Source organism: Asparagus officinalis, chromosome 8 (genome assembly GCF_001876935.1).
Source record: "Asparagus officinalis chromosome 8, Aspof.V1, whole genome shotgun sequence".
Taxonomy (NCBI): domain Eukaryota; kingdom Viridiplantae; phylum Streptophyta; class Magnoliopsida; order Asparagales; family Asparagaceae; genus Asparagus; species Asparagus officinalis.
The window spans coordinates 47,574,161-47,596,097 of NC_033801.1; the positions used below are offsets into that span (position 1 = coordinate 47,574,161).

Genomic DNA, 21,937 nt, shown 5'->3' on the forward strand with positions numbered 1-21,937 from the left:
AATATTGCTCAAAATTTTTATTTAGGTTATATGGCACTGCAGAAAAGCCCTCCATATTCCTTAGATGTGCATTTTATTGGTTCCCAATAAAAGTGGAAAATCGCAGGTATAAGTTGTAAAACAAGAGTAACCAAGTTGGCTATTCCGCAATGTGCACATATAATTAAGCTCAAATTATACTTTCTTTACGGATTGAGACAATAATCAAACCGCATTTGTAATAATGAACTAAAAATAAAATAAAATAAAATAACCTACAAAAACAGAAAAAATGAACCTGGTAATCAGTTGCAATATTCTAGCTACGTCACTTAACCTCAAACTAATAATTTGGTACTATATGTATAAATTAGAATCTACTGAATATATCCAGACCAGGGACAACCGGGCAGCTAAATGAAAACATGTAGCACACTGCATCTCTTTCAGTCTAATACAATTTTATTGATAAAAGAAACAACATGTAAATTCACAATTTTTGAAGAATGAATTACATTAGGGATTAAAAATAAAGAATAAAGAGAGACATTTAGAGCCAAAAAAAATGAAAAAGAAAACACTCAGGAGCTCTATCTACAAGTGGGCGATAGTACATGGAGTGCATCCGAACCAATAGAACTATATGGGGCCTATCCACAATGGGATAACAGTACATGGGTTAAATCCGCAATTACCCTTTCATCTTTCACCCTTTAAAATGAAGCAGAATGCACAGTAACAAGATGAATCATGTGGAACTTGGGAGATCCTGCATTTTTCTGTTATGTAAGAGGGCCTCCTGATCAAAGAGTCGGAACATCATGAATTTGGAAGGTAACTTGACTGATGCTTCAATATTTGATCTCTCTCCTTAAATATTTTCACTACAAGAGGTCATTTGCCGAGGTTCTGATACAGAAAGCCTTCAGGATTACACCTCACTGCTATCTGAAGGATTCCTTAATTGCTGCACTGCTGTGATGTTGAAAGGCTGTATGTGAAAGTTCCAACAGGATGGTCAAATTTGCAACTAGGTTCAACAAAGCAGCCATCATTCATCCACACCATGCCTAATTGATCGCGCACCGAATTTATCATGCCTAGACATGAGAATAAAATATGTTATTAATAGTTACGACGATTAACAGAAGCAAGTTTGCAGAAACAAGAACTAGCTTGCAGATAAGTAAACTGCAAAAATGGTACAGAAGAAGGACAAATTCAAGTCAAAATAAACTAGGGAATAACTTGCGTACAGAGGAGAAATCAGCTGCCAGACACAAAACCAGTAGCAAAAATCTCCTTCAGCCTCCAACTGTCGGGCATTGGCGTTGGCTTCACTCGCTTCTTTTGTAATGTCATAGTAGTACCTGCAATTACCAAATTGTAAATGGAAAAGTCTAAGTGAAAAAAATCATGATAAAGAAACAAAAAGACATGTATTAAATGTTGTTATGAGCAAACTCACCATTGTAGAAGATGGCAATGATTAGAACCATGAAGGGCGAAAAATTGAATTTCCATATCAGCATATAAGCACAAAGACAAGCTACAAAGATAAGAAGCTTCTAATATTAACACCACAACAATGATGAGTAAACTTAGGCACTAAACTGAGGATCTGGTTTATTGCTTAAAATTAAGCAGTAAACTGAAGAATTTTATTGATGTCTAAAGTCATGAAAATCTAAAGAAAAGGGTTATTACCTAAGTGGAATGACCTTGGACAAAGATCACAAAACTGCAGGTCTTCACCAAATCCACAGACATTATACAGAATATCATTTTCTCTGTTTAACAACATCTCTTTTGATAGCTCATGCAATGAAAACCCACCACCAGGAAGATAAATGTGATGATACCTAAATTATAAAAAGCAAAAAAAAAAAGCAAAAGCAGTAAGTTTGAGAGATCATGACGCATATTAACGAGATGCAAAAACTTTCTAACAATAACTCACGGTTTGCGCCTTTGACCTTCCCCAACATCAGCTTCAAATTTTGAAGGACTGATCTGCAGAGAAAATGGAATCATAACGGAATCAGCAAGGAAAAAAAAAAGAATCATAAATCTTAGTATGAAGAACTTAAGCCAGCTTCCTCGGTGCTCCAGGATCCTATATGAGCCTTAATGTAAATAACTGCCTTATTCATGTCATCTTAAAATTTATCTGGCCCAAGCTAGGAACTTCTAACTTCTGTTCGAAGCTTATCCATGAACAAAATGTTAAAGTCCAACAACGATTCCGGGTTAAAATTACAATTGATCTTTTATGGAACTTATTATTCACTCCATCACGCTCTATGCTTGGGAACAACATGGAGCAAATATTGGTTGTTTTTGTACTGAGCAAATGCCATAGAACCAGAAGACAAGCGGGACTTACGTAATTACGGCTGGAAACTTGAAGCAACCCTTGAGGAATAGGTACTTAAGCATAGTTTGAAGGACCATGCCAAGAAGGACTTAGAATAAAAGATGCCCTCGATAGAGCCCAGTGTGCCAATCCCCAGCATATGACTGCTTTCCAGGGGTTGTCAAGGATTGTATAGAGGGATATGCTTCCAGAAATAATTATATTTTCAGAAATGAAAATATTACCCAAGTTACAAATCCATCTTTAAATATTGAAAAACACAGAGTCATCAAAAAGTAAAAAAAATGAGAATTTTAAGTATAAAATAATAATTTCAGCAAAACAGACCAGTCCAAAACCAAGAGAACAAAACTAGTTGGATTTTTTTTGTGATGTTTTTCCCTTAAATCTTTAATATATTAAAATTAGCACCTCAAATCATTGAAATTGTCATTGGTCCCCAAGTTCTTATACCTTGCTCCTGCTACTCTTAGTTAAAGAGATTAAATTGAAACTAATAATAAGAATGGGGGACCTAATAGTAATTTCAGTGATCTGAGGGACTATTCTTGAAATACTAAGGATTTAGGGGCCTAATATCATAAAAACACAAAAAGAAAGACTAAATTATAACAGTAAAATTTACAACAGAAAACCAGATACTGTAAAATTTTACAACATAAAAGATCCAGTATACCTCATCCAAGGGCATTCTTAACAATTCAACTTTCTTCAACATTAGAAGTTCCCTCCTATTTTCCTCCTCCTTGATGACCACCTACACCACCAAAAATAATCATGAATGTTATACTACTATGAAATCATCATAGCTTAAACATGAGAAAGAAATGTAACAATACATTAGACATCTGGAACGAGTATTGTCAAATTTATCGTAATGTGCAAACTTATTTTATAGTTAAGTAAAATGTCAAAGCATTTCTAGAAATGTTTTTAAGATGTCAAAATTAAATACCATATAAAAAAATACAAACTGTGAAGTAACATGTCAAAACATTTATAAATAGTAATGCTTTTACAATGTCAAAACCAAAAACTATGTAAGAAAATACAAACACTGGGCTCAAACCGTGACGCAAGCTTAAAATGCAAAATCATCAAATACAAGAAAAAAAAAAGTACTACCATTTACTCTATTCAATTGTTTACAAGTATGAGACAAATAGGCAAAATATAATATAACTGAATCGAATTTGCATACGCTTTTTGTACTCGAATCGAATTAGAATACGAATTCGAACCAAGTTCAAATAGTTTTGTATCATTTCGCTTCTGTTGTTTCCACTTTCCGCTCCTATTTTATACACATTAGAGCAATCAGCACTTTTACAATTTTACGCTACTTTCCAGACACACATTAGACACGTTAGAAAAATGCAAATCTAAAGAATAAAACCTCGCATGTTAGTGTGTGCCAACCTTAAAAAAGTTAAAGATTTTACCAAATGCATTAGAGAGTGTTAAAGTAAGAGAGAGAGAGAGAATCTTGGGTAAATTTCCCTTGAATTGAATATTGAGTGTGCACATATATTTATACAAGTAGAGGAGTGTGAGGTTTGTTCTCCCAAGCAATGTGGGACTAAAACCCACTACAATACACTATTATCAACAGCCCCCTTCAAACTCATGTTGGATCAAACAAAGTGAGTTTGCGTACAAGAAACTGGAACCGATGAACAGGTAAGGCCTTTGTGAAGAAATCTGCAAGCTCGTCAGCGGATGAAACATGAGGAAGTAGAATTGTCTTGTCCTTGATAACTTGGTGACGGACAAAATGAGCGTCGATCTCAATATGTTTGGTCCTTTCATGAAATACTGGATTATTAGCAATCTGGATGGCACTCTTATTATCACAGTAGAGAGGAGTAGGAGTCGTAACAGAAATACCGAAATCACTGAGAAGGCGACGAAGATGAATAATCTCTTTAGCTGTTGTGGACATTGCACGATACTCTGCCTCAGTACTGGAAAGAGCAATAACATCTTGTTTCTTACTTCGCCAGGAAATAAGGGAATCACCAAGAAATATACAATAACCTGTGGTAGACTTTCTGGTAGTTGGATCACCAGCCCAATCAGCATCAGAATATGCACAAAGCTCTAACTTAGATGTAGCAGGAAACAAAAGTGAGCGAGTGCTAGTACCCCGGAGGTACCGAAGAATCCGTAATAAGACAGCATAGTGTACAGAACGTGGGGCACTAACAAATTGACTGACAATACCAACAGCATGAGAGATATCTGGTCGAGAGATGCACAAATAGACCAACTGACCAACAAGATGTCGATATCGGGTAGGATCAGATAGAGGCTCACCGTCAGTAGAGCAAAGTTTGACATTCTGCTGGAGTGGAGTATCGACAGTTGTATTATCAGTTAACTCAGCTTGATTTAGAATATCTGAGAGATACTTCTGTTGAGACAGTAATACACCCCGCGGGCCTTGAGAAATTTCTAGACCAAGGAAATACCGAAGAGATCCAAGATCCTTCATGTGGAACTGTTGTTGCAACTGAGATTTTGCGTATTGTATACCTGTCATATCATCACCTGTAATGATCATATCATCTACATAGATGAGTAATAAAACCCTGCCACGCGATGTAGTGCGAACAAACAGAGAAGCATCTTGATGACTTTCTATAAAGCCCGCTTTGAGCACAACATCGCGAAAACACTCAAACCAAGCGCGGGGTGCCTGTTTGAGACCATAAACAGCACGACGAAGGAGACATACATGTCCCGGAGGAATATTTGACCCTGGAGGCGGTTGCATATATACGGTCTCTGATAAAGAGCCATGAAGAAAAGCATTTTTGACATCCATCTGGTATAAGGGCCAACGATGAGCAGCAGCGACCGCAAGGAGAGTACGCACAGTGGGCATCTGAGCAACAGGAGCAAAGGTCTCCTCATAATCAATACCTTGTTGCTGAGTAAAACCTCTAGCCACTAAACGAGCTTTTCGACGTTCAATGGTGCCATCAGGACGAAACTTGACCTTATAAACCCATTTACTGCCAACAAGAGAGATCCCAGGAGGACAGGGAACAATATCCCAGGTATGAGTTTGCTGAAATGCTTGAAATTCCTCAGCCATAGCTTGTCGCCACTCTGGAATTTGAACTGCCTCTTGGAAGGACTTTGGCTCAACAATAGTATGAATGGCAGCAAGAAAGTTATGAAAGATAGGTGAATAAGAAGTAACAGAAGCATACCGGGCAGGCATGACATGTGGGCGTTTGCCTCGACGAAGAGCAAGAGGAACCTCAGGCGGGGGAGATGCTGGCGCAGGTGCATGAAGATCAACAGTATTTTCTGGAGTGAGAGTTGTGTCCACAGGATATGGATTAGATGGTGTAAGAGAAGACTCAGGTGAGGAAGAGTCAACAGAAGGAGAGGGAGAGATGTCAGGGAGATCTCGAAAGGAAAATTGAGGTGAAGAAGTGGGTGATGCAGTGGACGGGGAAGCATGATCGGTAGAGTGGAGGAAATTAAAGTCATCAGAAGTAGAATAATATGGAGAATCCTCTTCGAACTGAACATGACGAGATATATGAACTCGACGAGTTGCGGGATCATAACAACGATAACCTCGATGTTCTGAACTAATTCCTAAATAAACACAAGAAACTGCTCTGGGAGACAATTTATCACGTTCGTGAGATGGCAGAAAAACAAAACATCGACAACCAAAAACGCGAACTAGATCATAACGGGGAGGATGAGTATAAACACGACTATAAGGAGTAGCACCGGAAAGAGAGCTAGATGGAGTGATATTAATGGCATGAGTCGCGGTGAGAATAGCCTCAGCCCAGAAACGACGAGGAACAGAGTAAGAAATGAGCATTGATCGGGCAGTATCGAGGATATGACGATGTTTGCGTTCAGCAACACCATTTTGCTCATGAGTGTAGGGACATGACTGTTGAAAGATAGTCCCATGAGAGGACATGATAGAGCGCATGGCAGAGGATAGGTACTCTTTGGCACAATCAGAACGAAAAACTTTAATACGAGATTGCCATTGAGTGAAAATCATAGCAGTGAAGGCTTGATAAGCAGTAAGTACGTCAGAGCGATTCTTAAGTAGGTAAACCCATGTAAAACGAGAGAAATCGTCGATAAAACTAACATAATATAAGTAGCCAGATGAAGAAGGCAAAGGAGCTGGCCCCCAAATATCAGAATGTACTAAATCAAATAAGGAAGTGGATACAGATGTACTCATTTTAAATGGTAAAGCAGTGAATTTAGCCAATTTGCAACCAGCACATGACTCAATACTAGAACTAGATGATACAGGACCAAGTACTCCAGACTGAATAAGACTCTCCAGCCTTTTATTACACACATGACCAAGTCGTCTATGCCATAAATTGGCAGGAAGCGAGGTAGAGGGTTTTGACGAACAAAGAGAAGCAACAAGAGAACGTGGACGTATGGACTCTGGAAGGTGAAGATATTCCAGAAAATACAGTTTGTGCCTCCTACGACCCGCCCCAACCGTCTTGCCCGTCTGTGGATCCTGCACAATACAAGTATCAGAAGAAAATGAGACAAACAGGCCCGCCATGCATAAAGAGCTAATAGAAATTAAATTCAAGCACAATTGTGGAGCCACATAGACGGGACCAAGTGTTAGACGACCAGATGGATCATTTTGTGGGGTAATAGAGCCATACTGAGTAATGGACAATGGTTGTCCAGCAGCTGTGTAGATAGGAGGAAGAGAGGATGAAGTAAAGACAGAGGATAAAAGTGAGGCATTACAAGTCATATGAAAGGAACAACCAGAGTCAAAAATCCAGAGATCATTCATACCAGAGACTGAAGGATTAGCTGAAGAACCAGCAAAATGCATACCAGAGAGTTGTGCGGCGGATGTAGAGGTGATATGTTGAAAAGCATCAAGTTGACGGCGAAGACTTTCAATAGCTTGAATAGTAGAGTCTGAAGTAGTAGAAGGTATAGCATTGGCCAACAATCCTGGTGTACGAGAGGGTTGAGACTGAGGGGGTCGCCGACCACGTCCAGTACCTGAGGAACGTAACTCAGGATGAAGCTTGAAGCATGTCTCAATGCGGTGTCCTTCCTTCTTACAATATTTGCAAGAGAGCTTAGATCGAGCCTGTGGAGAGGGAGCCTGTGGAGAAGTATAATTCATAACAGGAGCAGTGACAGGTACAGACAAAACAGTCTCGAGTGAAGAGGTAGGAGTGTCTGTTGACAAATTGAGTCGTGCTGTCTGCTGCCGGGTCTCATAAGCAGTGAGAGCTCCCATAACTGAGGCCAAAGTCGGAAATTGAGGCTGGTGAAGTAGTTGATCAGCCATAGTTGAATATTCAGGAAGGGACTGAAACAATTGATGCACCTCATGCCGTTCGTACCAGGCTAGCCAGTCTTCATATGTGGAATTACGTCCAGGAAGCATGGAGCGTAACTCTGTCCAAAAAGCTTGCATTTGTCCAAAATGGGACTGCAGAGATGAACTACCTTTGCGTTGTAGAGAAATGCGTTGCAGAAGATATGCCTCCCGTGCACCCGAGCACTCAGTGAAACGCTCAGTGAGACGAGTCCACATGGCCTGAGCAGAGGGAAGCGAGCCAATCTCGACAGTGAGACCAGAGCCAACACAGCGAGTGAGATAATCCATAACACGAAATTCCTGCAATTGCCACTCTGAACTCTCCTTGACATAGAGAGCACGAGCAGTCTGAAGATCGACATCACCACTGCCAGAGGCAATAGTACTGGATGAAGCAACAGTGCTGATGGACGGTGGAACTGGTCCCGTACTGGTGAGATGATCAAGCAAACCAGCGCCACGCAAGGCATTGGTGACAATGGTGGACCACCCTGCCCAGTCACTTTGATCATTGAGGGGCAAAGGTGGTTTGGGAATCTTCTCTGAAGGAGCCATAACAGCAATCTTGAGACGTTAAGATGTCGAGATGCTGTTACTAATGTCGTTCGTTTGAGGCCGAGAGACGGCTTGAAACGACGATGCCGTTAATTTGAGACCGAGAGACGGTCTTGAAACGACAATGCCGTTAAAATAGAACCCGAAGGTTAGAATGAAACCCGAAGGTTTAAAATAGAACCCGAAGGTTAGAATGAAACCCGAAGGTTTAAAATAGAACCCGAAGGTTAGAATGAAACCCGAAGGTTTAAAATAGAACCCGAAGGTTAAACGAGAACGCGAAACGCGTTAAGAGGCCGCAAAACGACAAGGCCAAAATATCTGGCAGATGAACGCCAAATAATTAAAAATAAAAATAAAAAAAATAAAACATTAAACGGCTGCAAAGCAATAAGGCCAAGATTTGGCAAAAGAACGCAAAAGCGTTAAAAATTTTATTGAAAGGGAAATAGCCCTAGCTCTGATACCATGTTAAAGTAAGAGAGAGAGAGAGAATCTTGGGTAAATTTCCCTTGAATTGAATATTGAGTGTGCACATATATTTATACAAGTAGAGGAGTGTGAGGTTTGTTCTCCCAAGCAATGTGGGACTAAAACCCACTACAATACACTATTATCAACAGAGAGATTTTTGGTTCATAAAATTACAAAGCAACATATGCCAAATTTGACACAGTTTGGGGGCAATTTTAGCCAACTTTAACATCTTTCAAACGTTACCACCAAATAGACTAGCAGTACGGCCCACCCTACTAGTCACATTAAAAATGTAAACCTCACAACTTATATCTCTTGATAGCTCATTTTGTTAAATGAGGTGGCAGCTTGTATGTATGTACGCATGTATAGTGTTTACCCCTATAGGTGTTGTTGTTCCTCGTACTATACTTATTAAGGAGAGTTAATGCTTTCTGGTGTATAAAAACATATGTCTGGCATTAATCCTAGCTTAGCCTTGCATGCTTCCTATTGCAAATCAATAAAAGAGGAAAACATTCAGCTGAAAACATGAATCATGGTATAAAAAGTGTTTTTCTTAATCAAAGAAGGCTTTGAGAAAATTCTTAATCTTCACATAGTTTCTTGTCCAGTATCACCTCACTCCATCCCCAAGCTATAACCATTCAGTTGCAAATCTAAGAAAGAAGAGTATTTGACAAATTCATGCTTTCGAACTAAGGCTTGTTGAAACAGAAGCTACCACAATCACTATGCTCATATATAGACTATAATAGCCTCCTTGGAAAATCGGAGTAGATGACACACTATTTGATTGATCTATCCTGATGATTAATTGATGCAGTTATTTAGGACTAAGCCATATGCAATCTTGTGGTTCAATTTCAAAAAGGATGATTGAGCATTCCAAATTATGGTAACATGTCTAAGCTATCCATTATAAGATTATATGCAGAGTTAATTACTACTAAGTAAACCTAATGTTTCATCACCTTAAACATGAACAACATGAGGGGGATTTTTTATTTTTTTTTTGACAAACAAATATCTTAGGAATTTAATTGAGGTAAAATGTTCCTTTCACCCTCACATATTCTTCCCACCAACCCTTACAGTGGAACCTCCTGCGACCTTATATCATTACTCGCTTATTTCCACATCCCAATTCCCCCTTCTTTCCTATGTTCACCACAATTTTGAATTTTAAAGTTTTTCTTTTAATGATTTTTAAGAGCAGTGCTGTAAATCTGTTATCCTTTCTATATTGATATTTTAAGTTTTTATTGAATTTTGGAATACGGATTCGATTAAATTAGTTGGTTCTTGGAAATTGTATTAAACAGAAAGAAAGTTTGGTTAAGGTACACTAACAACAGAGAGGAGTTTTGAACTTTGAGGAAGAAGGATTAAGTAAAAATTGGAAAATGAGAGGAGTGGCAGATTTTTTTTTTCCCAAAAGAGAAAATATCCAAATTTCCAAACACCACTATGTGAATATCAATATCAGGCGATGATGTTTTAGCATAGTCTTTAAAATAAAGTTTGCATGGACATATTGAACTCTAAATACCGAATAAATTTGAGATAGTAATATACCAAAACAAACTTCATTTATTTATTTGAAAAGTGGTAAAACTTTAGGACATTTTGGAGAAAAGGTAACCTTTTCAATTTGTAGTTATTATAACTAAAATAAAATACTCTTTTTTAGATTGACAATCTTTATTTTACCTGACTTCTGCTTAGTGATTTATTATATTCTCCAAACATCAACACAACCCTCTTATTCACGTGTAAACCATCCCATTCTACAAATGTGAGCGCTTCAAGAATCAAGAACAAACAAAAACAGCAAAACATAATTCTCGAAGAAACTGTTAAAAGAGAAATGTCAATATGAAAGAAGTATAAATCTAAACTAAATCCAAAAGGAATCAAGGAACAATATGAAGTATTACTAGCTGTCTTTAACACAACATAAGCAAAAAATGGCGTTGGATGATTTTGGAAGGAAGAGGGCATAATTGGAATGATCATTACCACATATTGAACATGTGCAGATAAAATCGATGTGAACCATTGTAATATTCTTACCCCTTGATCAATATAAGAAACATTGATATTATTATTCTTTCTTCAAACTTTTCTTTCATATAATTTCTTCAAATATAGGAGTAGGATTTTTAAAGCTAGAAACTCTCTTCTTTCTTAACCTTTCTAAACCTTGAAGCCGCGGAGGGGGATTCCCCACTTTCTTTTAACTATTCTTCATATTATTTCTTCAAATTTTGCATAATATCAAAGCAAGTTTCTAAAGCTAGAAACTCTCTTTCTAAACTTTGCAGTCGCTGATGGGATTTCACACTTTACCCCTACACGGCGTTGTCAATGATTCTCTTATTAATCACCATGAATTTTTCCTTGACATTAGTTTCTATGGTTTTGCATGATGAGATTCTGCTTTTACATTCTGATTTTTAGTGGAACTACTTGACGATATTTGTACCACTCGGTTTTTCATAAATCTCCTTCTCCACGTTAGTGTATTGTGCAAACCCATTTTTGTCCTATCGCTTGTATAACTTCCTCTCGTGTTTGGTTGTTTATAACGAGATTCTGCTCTTACCTTCCAAGCTTTTGTTGAGCTCAATCTCGAAGTCTCAATATATCCAAAAAATTTGTCTCATCCGATTACAAAATTTCGCAACCTATATATTTCATCGTGACGAGATCTCCTCTACACGTCTGTGACAAATCATCAGTTTGAGGGAGTGCAAGAGAGAAAATATTAATATGAACAGAGTACAAATTTGGATCATATTGACAAAGAAACGAATGAATGATTAGAAGCATTATTAGCTATCTATAACACATTACACGTGCGAAACGAGTTGTAGGGAAGAGGACATAATTGGAGTGCTTATTAGGCACATGCCAAATGATTATAATATTTTTCATAATTATGAAGTAATTGTCGTAAAGTATAGCTCTCACCCTTTGATCAACATAATAAAGGGAGAGATATTTTTTTATACTTAAAGAGTTTTTCTCCTATATATCTCTTCTTCAAATATGATAAAAATTATAATTAATTATGACCTAATGGTTGATACTAAATTATAAAAATTGGTAATAGAAAAGAAGCATGAAAGGTCAAATCAGTCTACCGTGATAACATAACACATGATAGACCACTATCTTATTTGAAAAGGAGAAGGTTAGAGGGAATATTTCCATCGTGATAACATAACACATGATAGACCACTATCTTATTTGAAAAGGAGAAGGTTAGAGGGAATATTTCCATCAATAGTATTGGGAAAGATTTTTTTCCCTATCTTATTTGAAAAGGAGAAGGTTAGAGGGAATATTTCCATCAATAGTATTGGGAAAGATTTTTTTCCAAAGCTAGAAACCTTCTTCTTTCTAAATGGTGAAGTTACGGAAGAGGATTCCATACTTTCTTCAAACTATTCTTCATTACTTCTTCAAATTTGTATGGTATTAGAGCATGTTTCTAAAACAAGTAGTTCTCATTCTATACATTGGAGTCGTTGATGAAATTTCACACTTCACCCCCATGATGGCTTTCTTAGCGATTAATCCTATTAATCAACATGCATTTTTCCTCAACTTTAGTGTTCTATGGTTTTGCATGACGAGATTCTGCTTGTATATTCTGATTTCCTATCTAACAACTTGCTGAGACTCATACTATTCGGTTTTTGTTAAATATCCTTCTCGACATTAGTGCATTGTGCGAACTCATATTCGTCATGTCAATTGTATGGCTTCCTCTCGTGTTTGGTTGTTCTGTGATGAGATTCTGTTCTTGCCTTTTGATCTTTTGTCGACCTCATTCTCGATGCCAATATATTCGAATTACAAAAACTTCGCATCCTATCTATTTCCTCGTGACAAGATCTCCTCTATATGTCTGTTGCAACAATCCTTGAGTTTAGCAAAGTGATGGATGACACATCATTAGTTTGAGGGGTGCAATAGAGAAAATAATAATATGAAAGGAGTAAAAATTTGGATTATATTGACAAAGAAATGAAGGAATAGTTTGAAGCATTATTAGCTACCTATAACACGTTACACGTGCAAAATAAGTTGTGTAGGAAGATTACATAATTGGATTGAATATAAGCACTTATTGGCATAAGCCAAATGATTCTAGTATTTTTTTCACAATTAGCCTGGAATAATATATACTACTATAAAAAGATGATTGGAGTGCTAAAACTTTTAATTTTCTTTCTTTACCCTCTCAAATTTTTGATGAATTATAACTACGTCATTATCTCTAATTAATCATTCATTAAATAAATATAACATTTTATTAATTATGCACCTCCTCATCTTCCTAAATAATTATAATCCTCAATAATATTATAACTATTAATTGTTTAAAAATAATATAATAAAACAATTTATAAAGTAAGTATACATAATTATTTTTAGTAACCAATTAAATTATTATAATAATTACTTACAAATTATAATAAAATAAATATAATAATAGTACAAATAAAATAACATTTTACTAAATACTATTAAGAATTATATTATAACTTAATGAGCAATAAAATAAATAGAATAAATATTTAATCGCATAAATAGTGTAATTATTTTAATAATATCACACAAATTATGAATTGCACTATTTAATTATATTATATTGTTAAATAAATTAAATAAATAATTTAATATTATTGTTAGAGTATTTTCTCAAATATTATTACATGATACTGAATAATCTATACTGGGTAATAATTGAAAACTAATCTTTTTACAAGAAAATATTTAAAATTAATAAAAGTACTATTGATTGTTAATGATAGTATAATAAAAATTTATAAAATATTTATAGTACTAAATTATTCAAGAGAATAATTAAAAAAAATAAATTAGGTAAATATTTTATAGTATATGGATAGTATAATTATTTTAATAATATTACCTGAACTAAAAATTATAATATTAAATAAGATAAATTATAGTAAACCCCTGTGAACTTTTAGCATTCAATAAATAGACCTGACCTTATGAACTTTCAAAATTACTAAACCCCGAATAACTTTTGTAGAAAGCCCCCAATATCTTTTACATAAATTACACCAAACCCTAATAACTTTTAAAATGCATTTTTATGCCATTTTCTAGTACTAACTTATAGGGGTTCAGAAAGTTATTGGGAGTTTCTTTGAAACAGAAAAGCCATGAGGGATTTAGTGTGACTTTGAAAATTCATAGTCAAAGGGGCTGAAAGTTTCTAAGGGTTTAGCGTAATTTACCCTTTTAAATAATTATAATGAGAAGTAATTATTGCAATATGCAAGTATTAAGTGTAACTATCTAGGAAACATCATGAAAAAGCTAGCAAAATTAATGCAACTTAAATAATTTATAGAATTATAATGGGAAGTAACTATTACAATATGTTGCATGTAACAAGTGTAACCATCTAGGGAACATTAGTAAAAAGCTAGCAAGATTAATGCAGCTTAGTTAATTTAAAGTTCAGTTAAAATTTTTTGAGTTGGAATGGCATATTTAAGAGAACTTATAGAACTGGCAATTTATTTAAGATAATTTTAGATTTAGGGGACTTATTAAACAAAAGGTTAGCACTGGGCGATCAATATAAGAAAAACATTCAATTACAATAACTACATAATAACAATTAATTCATACGTTTCTTTTTAAGCAATCTTATTATACAAGTTTATTTACTAACACATAGTTTTACTATTTAATAAAAAATTCAAAAATGAAAATATGTACGTTCACGTGCAAAGCACGTGCATTATACTAGTCATCGTAAAGTACGGCTCTTACCCCTTGATCAATATAACAAAGGGAGAGATATTTTTTTCATTCTAAAAATTTGTTTTTTTTCACATAACTTCTTCAAATATGATAAGAACTACAATTTATTATGAAGTAATAGTTGGTACCAGATTATGAAAATTAGTACATAACAAAAAATAAGGTGGATAAGGAAGCATGAAAGGCCAAATCAGTCTATCGTGCTAACACAACACATGATGAAACATTTCATATTTGAAAAGGAGAAGGTTAGAGGGAATATTTCCATCAATAGCGGGACTTACGAAATTTTGTTAACATTGAATAAGTAGACTAATGCAACTAATAAAATTCATGCCGTTTGAGATTTTTGAGATAATTTTGTTAACATTGAATAAGTAGACTAATGCAACTAATAAAATTCATGCCGTTTGAGATTTTTGAGATGTCATATCGATTTAGAGAGGAGTAGACTAATGCAACTAATAAAATTCATGCCGTTTGAGATTTTTGAGATGTCATATCGATTTAGAGAGGAAACATCAGGATCAAGACAATCATTCTACTTTGCATTTCGTGCACATAGATAGAACTTGCACAGGCATCCAGTCCAAGTGAGTTACAGCCCTCTAACATCAAACTGTACATAATAATGCGTACTCCAGCAAAACAAGAGTTATTGAAGAATGCTTCTAAACTTGAAAAGCCATATTCTATTAAATCATTAAAAAAAATCAAATCCGCATTATGCAACCTAAACTATTTTGGTAGACTAACCAATTGGCCATACACTTGCAAACATTGAACAAGAGTTGAATACCAGCTTTATAATACATAGTGCAATGAGGTCAATAATTCACATGTATCTACTTCTTTATTACTGAAGGAGAACAACCAAAATGCTAAAATGAACAGTAACCTAAGGTTCTGAACAATGAAGTCCTAATAAATATTTTCACTAGCTACGTTCTCAAAATTTCTGTACTCTCCATCAAACTTCCTTTCTCACGTTCTCCACGATTCCCACGAGTCTCTCTCTTCCTCTCTCAATATTTCCTTTCTATCCCCCCTTCCTCCCCCTTCTGCCCTCTCCCCAAACACAATGAGATCTCCGAAAGCCCACCAGCATCAAGGCCTATAAAGACGACGACCCCCTCCGGTTCCGATCCGGATCCAGATCCGTAAACCCGACAACCCAAACCCACTTCCCCCACTTCCCCTCCACTTCCAGCTCGTCGAAAAACCTAACTCAATGAAACTCGCACCGACGTCTTACTCCAGTGGGGCCACAACAAGAGGTCGAGGGGCTCGAGAGCGGCCGAGAGCCATCGGACGGCTGCCGATGAGTCTTCGGTCCATCCGAGGTCACATGTCAAGATCCAACGACGGGTGGCGCTCGCCGGAGCTGAGAGGATGTCTGCAGCGACTGACGCATCGTCGATGCCCCCGCCAAGGGTAGCGGGCCGGAGGGGCTGCTTGCCGTTGAGGGATTCTACGAGCGCTAATCATAGCAGGTAAAGCTTTAATTTTTGTTTCAATTATGAAGATTGTTTTTAATTCGTGTAAGTTAATGTTGTTAATTATGAGGATTGGCTTTGATTCTTATCTGTAATTTGGGTTAATTAAGAAATATTTTCTTTTTTGTTATGTTGCGCTCTATTGGGTGTTTCTTCTTTTTAACATTATTATTATTACTATTTTTGTTATTGTTATCTTGCTATGAAGAATCTTTGTATGGGGAGGAAAAGGGGAAACTTTGCCTTTTATTTAGTCAAATTTTAATTAAATTTGCAATAATTGGGTTCGTTGTCTGATTTGTTTAATTTGTGTTATTAATGCTGTTAATTATTATGAGGATTGACTTAGATTCTTAATCTGTATTGACTGTGTTCCTACCTTCGATTCAGCTCTCTCTCCCCTCTGTCTTATCTAGAAAATTGAAAATTAGGGAGGAAAATCTATAGATTTATAACCGATCTTAAAATTTGTCTATATTCTTATATTTAATTCCTAATGTAACCTTATTCATATCTTACAAGTTATAGTTATTTACCAAAATAGGTGTGGAAGAGGTACTAGATCACGTATCCTGTAACATAGGAATGTGAGAGCGAAAACCCGGGTCAAAATTACAGAGGATGTCATTGCAAAATTTCGTCGATGCCCATGCCAAGGGTAGCGGGCAGGAGGGGCTGCTTGCCGTTGAGGGACTCTACGAATTCAAGTTGGGTTTTGTCCTTTGTAAAATTGAATTTTTTTTCGTTAGTTTCCTGATGCAGGCCGTCTTAAATTTATAACTTTGATATCTTTGTAGAATTTTCGTAATTTTAGTTGGGTTTTATTTTTTTTATTTTGATATCTTTGGAGCAAGATGATGACGAAGATAAAGAAACCAAATACCGCTTAGATCCATAGTTTGTTTTTTATTTAACTAGCTTTTAAAGATTATTCTCTGCCAACTTCTCTTAGATTAATTTTGATTTCAGGTATGCTAATGTCAAAACACCAGGGCGACATGATAATTTCACTTCTGTATGTATATTTTCCCTAATGCATTTATTCAACTTGCATATTTATGTATATTTTCCCTAATGCATTTATTCAACTTGCATATTCTTTCAATATAATACGTTTCAGACATTTCAATATAATACGTTTCAGACATTTTAGAAGTTGTTGTCATTTGCATAGGTGTCCATTGAGATGCATATAAATTGCTAGGTTTTTGGTTTAACATTAGAGCTTTCATTTTGTGAACTGTACAATTTTATAAAGATTCAATCCTGTAGTTTCAAGAACATTTTTCTTGCAAGCAATTCTCTTCAATATTTGACAGAACTTTGTTCAAACAATTCGCGGAACAAATCCTTTGCTGGAATTTAAATCAAGCAAACTGTACATAGGAATATATTGTTTATTGGATTATGTTTCTATTTGTTTGATTCATCCCATGAGTTACCCCCTCATGGGATGAAAGTGAGGCTCCTGTTGTCATTTCAATTTGTTTTCCAGTTTACCCATCACATTATTATAGATTTTAGTTGGGTTTTATTTGTTTTCCTTACATTACTACATATAAGTCTTTCCTTTTACATTTTTTTAAAGTAAAAATTTGGTATATTTTCATACATGGTTTGCTGTTTATTGTGGGCCATCGGCGCCGCCATTTGTTATGATTCCGGCGAGCGACGGCGGCGCGCTGATGGATCTTGAAGCCAGCGATGATGAGGTTCAGATGTGGTCCTCTCCGATAAGAATTCCTCAGGTTTCATTTGTTTATCTTTATTGGTTTTATTCATTTTTATGGTTTTCATACTTAATTTAGGGTTCTGATGAGTTCTTGAAAGGATATGATGATTGGAGCAAGACAGATTTCCCCTGTTACAATGGTATATGGACACAAATATAAATAAGGATAAAGATGCGACACATGCACACTTATGGATCAAAATATTAAAAATTTGTCACCTGCATATGTGTGTTTTTCACCTTTTTTTAATCCTTAATCTGTGTTTTAATCATAATTTGTTATTGACATGATCTGTAGGTATTGAAACTGCATCCTGAAAACCTATATGATGCCAATGGTACTGGAGCTATCTTGGTTGAAAAAGGTCACTTTAATGTTTCAAAGGATATATTTTCGGAGATTTCTTTTGGCTATGCATCAGCTCTTTTCTTTAGTTAAAAATTTCATTAATTCTTTTACATGACTTATTTTTATAATTTAGGTGTAAGAAGCTACATCAGGGAGCATTTTTGTTCAAATGCCAGATGTGTGGGTAAATTTGGGCAATGTTTATTTTGCTCAAGGACATTTCTCCTTAGCTGTGAAAATGATAATTATAAGAACCCTGGATTTTTTTGTCAGAAGCATTAAGTGTAACAATTTTCTCTTTTGTAGTACCAAAATTGCTTGCGAAAGTTCTACTACAATACAGACACGGAGGTCCTTCTATATTTATCCTTCACTCATTATTAGGCAGAACAATGGAATGAATGTAAAAGAACTTCACAAAGAGCTATTCATTTGGCACCCTCAGATTATACGCTTCGGTTTGATTTGGGGGTTGCCTTGCAGAAGTTTTCTGCACCAACACTACAAAAAAAGAAGAGAACTGCAGATGAAGTTATATGCTTCTATTCTTTAAACATCAATTTCATTATCATACATTTCATAGTTTCATCAGATGGGTTTTCTGCACCAGCACTATAAAAGAAGAAGAGAACTGTAGATGAGGTTATATGCTTCTATTCTTTAAACATCAATTTCATTATCATACACTTCATAGTTCAGATGGTTAAACATTACTATTTCCCTGAAATTACACCTAAAGCAAATTACCCATATTGAGATTCCACGCTATATACAGAGGGCCTTTCTCAATAGGAGATTTTCTGAGATCTTACTACTTTCTGTGTTGTAGTATACTCATTGTTCAGATGATTTAAAAAATCCTCAATTGCCATGTAATCTATGGCTCTGTGATAGGATTCTTGCAAGTGTAAGCATGTGTGTCATTATGTGTTATCTTCAGGTGCCTTCTACTCTGTAACTGTGATAGAATTTCAGAAGAGTGAATTTTTGTGCACTTGCGTAATTTGGATTCTTAGATTTTCTTTTTATTTGCTATTTTTGGTAGCATTTGTTTTCTTATAATTTGTTTATTTGCCGATGATGCTTTTGAATGCTTCTACAGCGGTTTTTATATGCATTTTCTTTTTTGCAATTCTCATTTGTAGATGTACATGTACACTATGCTTCTACAGCGGTTTTTATATGCATTTTCTTTTTTGCAATTCTCATTTGTAGATGTACATGTACACTACTGCTCTTAATGTATGCATTTTCTTTTTTGCAATTCTCATTTGTAGATGTACATGTACACTACTGCTCTTAATGAAAAAAACAAAAACAAAATCTTCAACTCTTTTTTTATGTGATGTTGGCACACAATTAGGCCAAATCATAATGCACAGGACAAATGATGTCTCAATTTATTTCTCTGAATTTGAGTTCATTGGATTAGATCTGTAGATAATACTTTATAACTTTCTCATAAGTTTCATGATTAATAAGCAAACACATATATAACATGCATTATTAGAATCAAGCGTACATTTGGTTAAATTCTATTAAAAAGTTATCGAATCAAATTGTTAATAAACTACCGAATCGAACATACCTTTGGTTAGATTCTATTCATTTATAAGTCGAACACTAAAAATTATTTGTTTAGTACTAAATGAACTATCGAAATAAACTTCTGCGAATATTTGGACGAATAATAACCGAACAGTTTACTAATTATTCGGTTCACTTCCACCCAAGGTTTTAAATGTCGGATGTCGGGTTCATGTCGGATGGCTGAAATCCATGCCGAATAGCAGAAATCGGGGATATATCGGGGGACATTAACTAAATATCGGATTATCATATCGGGTTGGGTGCATATATATAATATCATATCCTAAATGTAATCTAAGCATTCATAAATTCAATATAAACATACTTTATAAATTCTATAGACTAAACATATAAAAAAGTAAATAATATATGGATTTGGATTCATAAATTCTCTCTATCGGGTTCATAAAAAACCCTTAAACATGAAAACGGGTCAAACGGGTTTGAGTATTTATCACTAAACCCAAACCCGATAACAAAAAATAGATCTTAAAAAAAATACCATATCGGCCGATTTTCCAAAGCTAAAAAATAGGCCGATATGCCCGATATGACCCTGATATTTCCGATTTAACCCTGAAAACCGACATACGAGTTGAAAACGTCAATGTCGTGTCGGTCAAGCCCTCAAACCGATATGTCGGCCGACATGTCCGACCATTACTTCCACCACTATACTTCATATCTAAAGCAGAATACTTTATTTTCGCAACATGTTCAATATTTGTAGAAAATCTTCTAGAAACCATGCTTTGCACGGGTCTAGATACTAGTTAAGATAATAAAGAAGCCATACCTAAAAGTACAATATGAAAAGCACGGAGAATGTCGTAACACATCAAGCTAATAAGCGGCATTTCATAGCTAGAGCAACAAATAACTGCTAAAAGTAATTTTTAAAACATCAAGTTTAATACAAGGGAACATAGCCTATATGCCGACGGAATTTACCAGGTCCCTATTGGCCGGATGGTCAGGATAAGGTCCGGCCTCCATCCCCTTTAAATTCATTTGCCATATCGCCTCTGCAAAATAGAACCAATAAAAAAACAGAAAAGAAAGGGGAAGAAAATAAATAACGTCTGTTATGCAGACAGCAGACACTACTTTGATAATAATCGCGGAACTACAGGAGGGTAAACTTTCGAAATGATAAGAAGAAGAGGCAACCCTCGACAAGATTATAAATGATGTAGCGTTACCATCCATTAAATTACTTGGATTACAAAACAACGATTTCATATATAAAGAAGGGAAAATAAGCATCTACCCACGATGCTGGTATTGATGAAGCCCAAAATATCGTACTATCATAAATAAAATAAAAACAATTTCCAAATCAGAAGTAAAAGGGAGAAAGGGAAGGAAAAAAGAGAGAAAATATTAAAAAAGCAAATATAAAAAAAAAAGACATCAGTAACAATATCCCCAAACACCTCAATAATTTTACTCATCAAATCGTCAGTGGAAAGGGCGAAAAAAAAACCAACATCTACACATTGGGACAATTCCGGTCCCAATTTCGCGAAAGCACAACCCTAGCAACAATAAAACAAGTCGAGCGAATGAAAACCCTAATAACTTCTTTCAGTCACCTTCATCAATGGGCGACGGCGATCCCCCGTTCACTGCCGCCGTCGCCGCCCTGACGCCTTCGGTAACCATCACTGGATCCCCGCTGCCGGAGCCTCCAACGGTGTTCCCATTCCAGAGCTACGGACGCTACGAGAGTAATGAGGGTGTGAGGGAGGAGAAACGATGAGAGAGAAGCGAGGAGAAACGATGAAAGAGAAGGGCAAAGAATGTAAAAATATGAGGGTAGGCGGAACCATTTTAGACATTTATTTATTATAAATATAAAAATAAAAACAAGGAAGGCGTTACTTCGAAATCTCCTCAAAAGGACCGAACTCGTGAAAGCGTAACCGTCAACGCCCTCTTTTCCGTGTCCTCTTCCTGCTCACATTAACGAATTCCTTTTTAGCACGTCGTTGGACGCAGGAGCTGGTAACGCTTCTTTTTTCCCGCCGGTTTAACGTGACCCCTGGGTTAGTGCCACGTGTCATAGGGCTACTGCAGGTGACCCACATTTGGGTGCTTGATATTTTGGGTGCGACCAGAGGGGTCATAATACAATCGCACGTGAATGGGGTCCATTTTATCTAGTTGCAACTCATTATTATAATTATACTAA

General features: G+C 35.8%; 1 protein-coding gene across 1 annotated transcript; it reads right to left on the bottom strand.

Moving 5' to 3' along the window:
* LOC109822796 lies at positions 422-21,576 on the bottom strand. Its single transcript, XM_020389041.1, has 8 exons — positions 21,339-21,576; positions 20,695-20,768; positions 3,033-3,113; positions 1,940-1,992; positions 1,687-1,841; positions 1,448-1,528; positions 1,236-1,349; positions 422-1,079 (listed from the first exon to the last, which is right to left on the bottom strand). Exons 1-7 carry the CDS (start codon positions 21,406-21,408, stop codon positions 1,246-1,248), a joined length of 618 nt encoding a protein of 205 aa, XP_020244630.1. The 5' UTR covers positions 21,409-21,576; the 3' UTR covers positions 422-1,079; positions 1,236-1,245.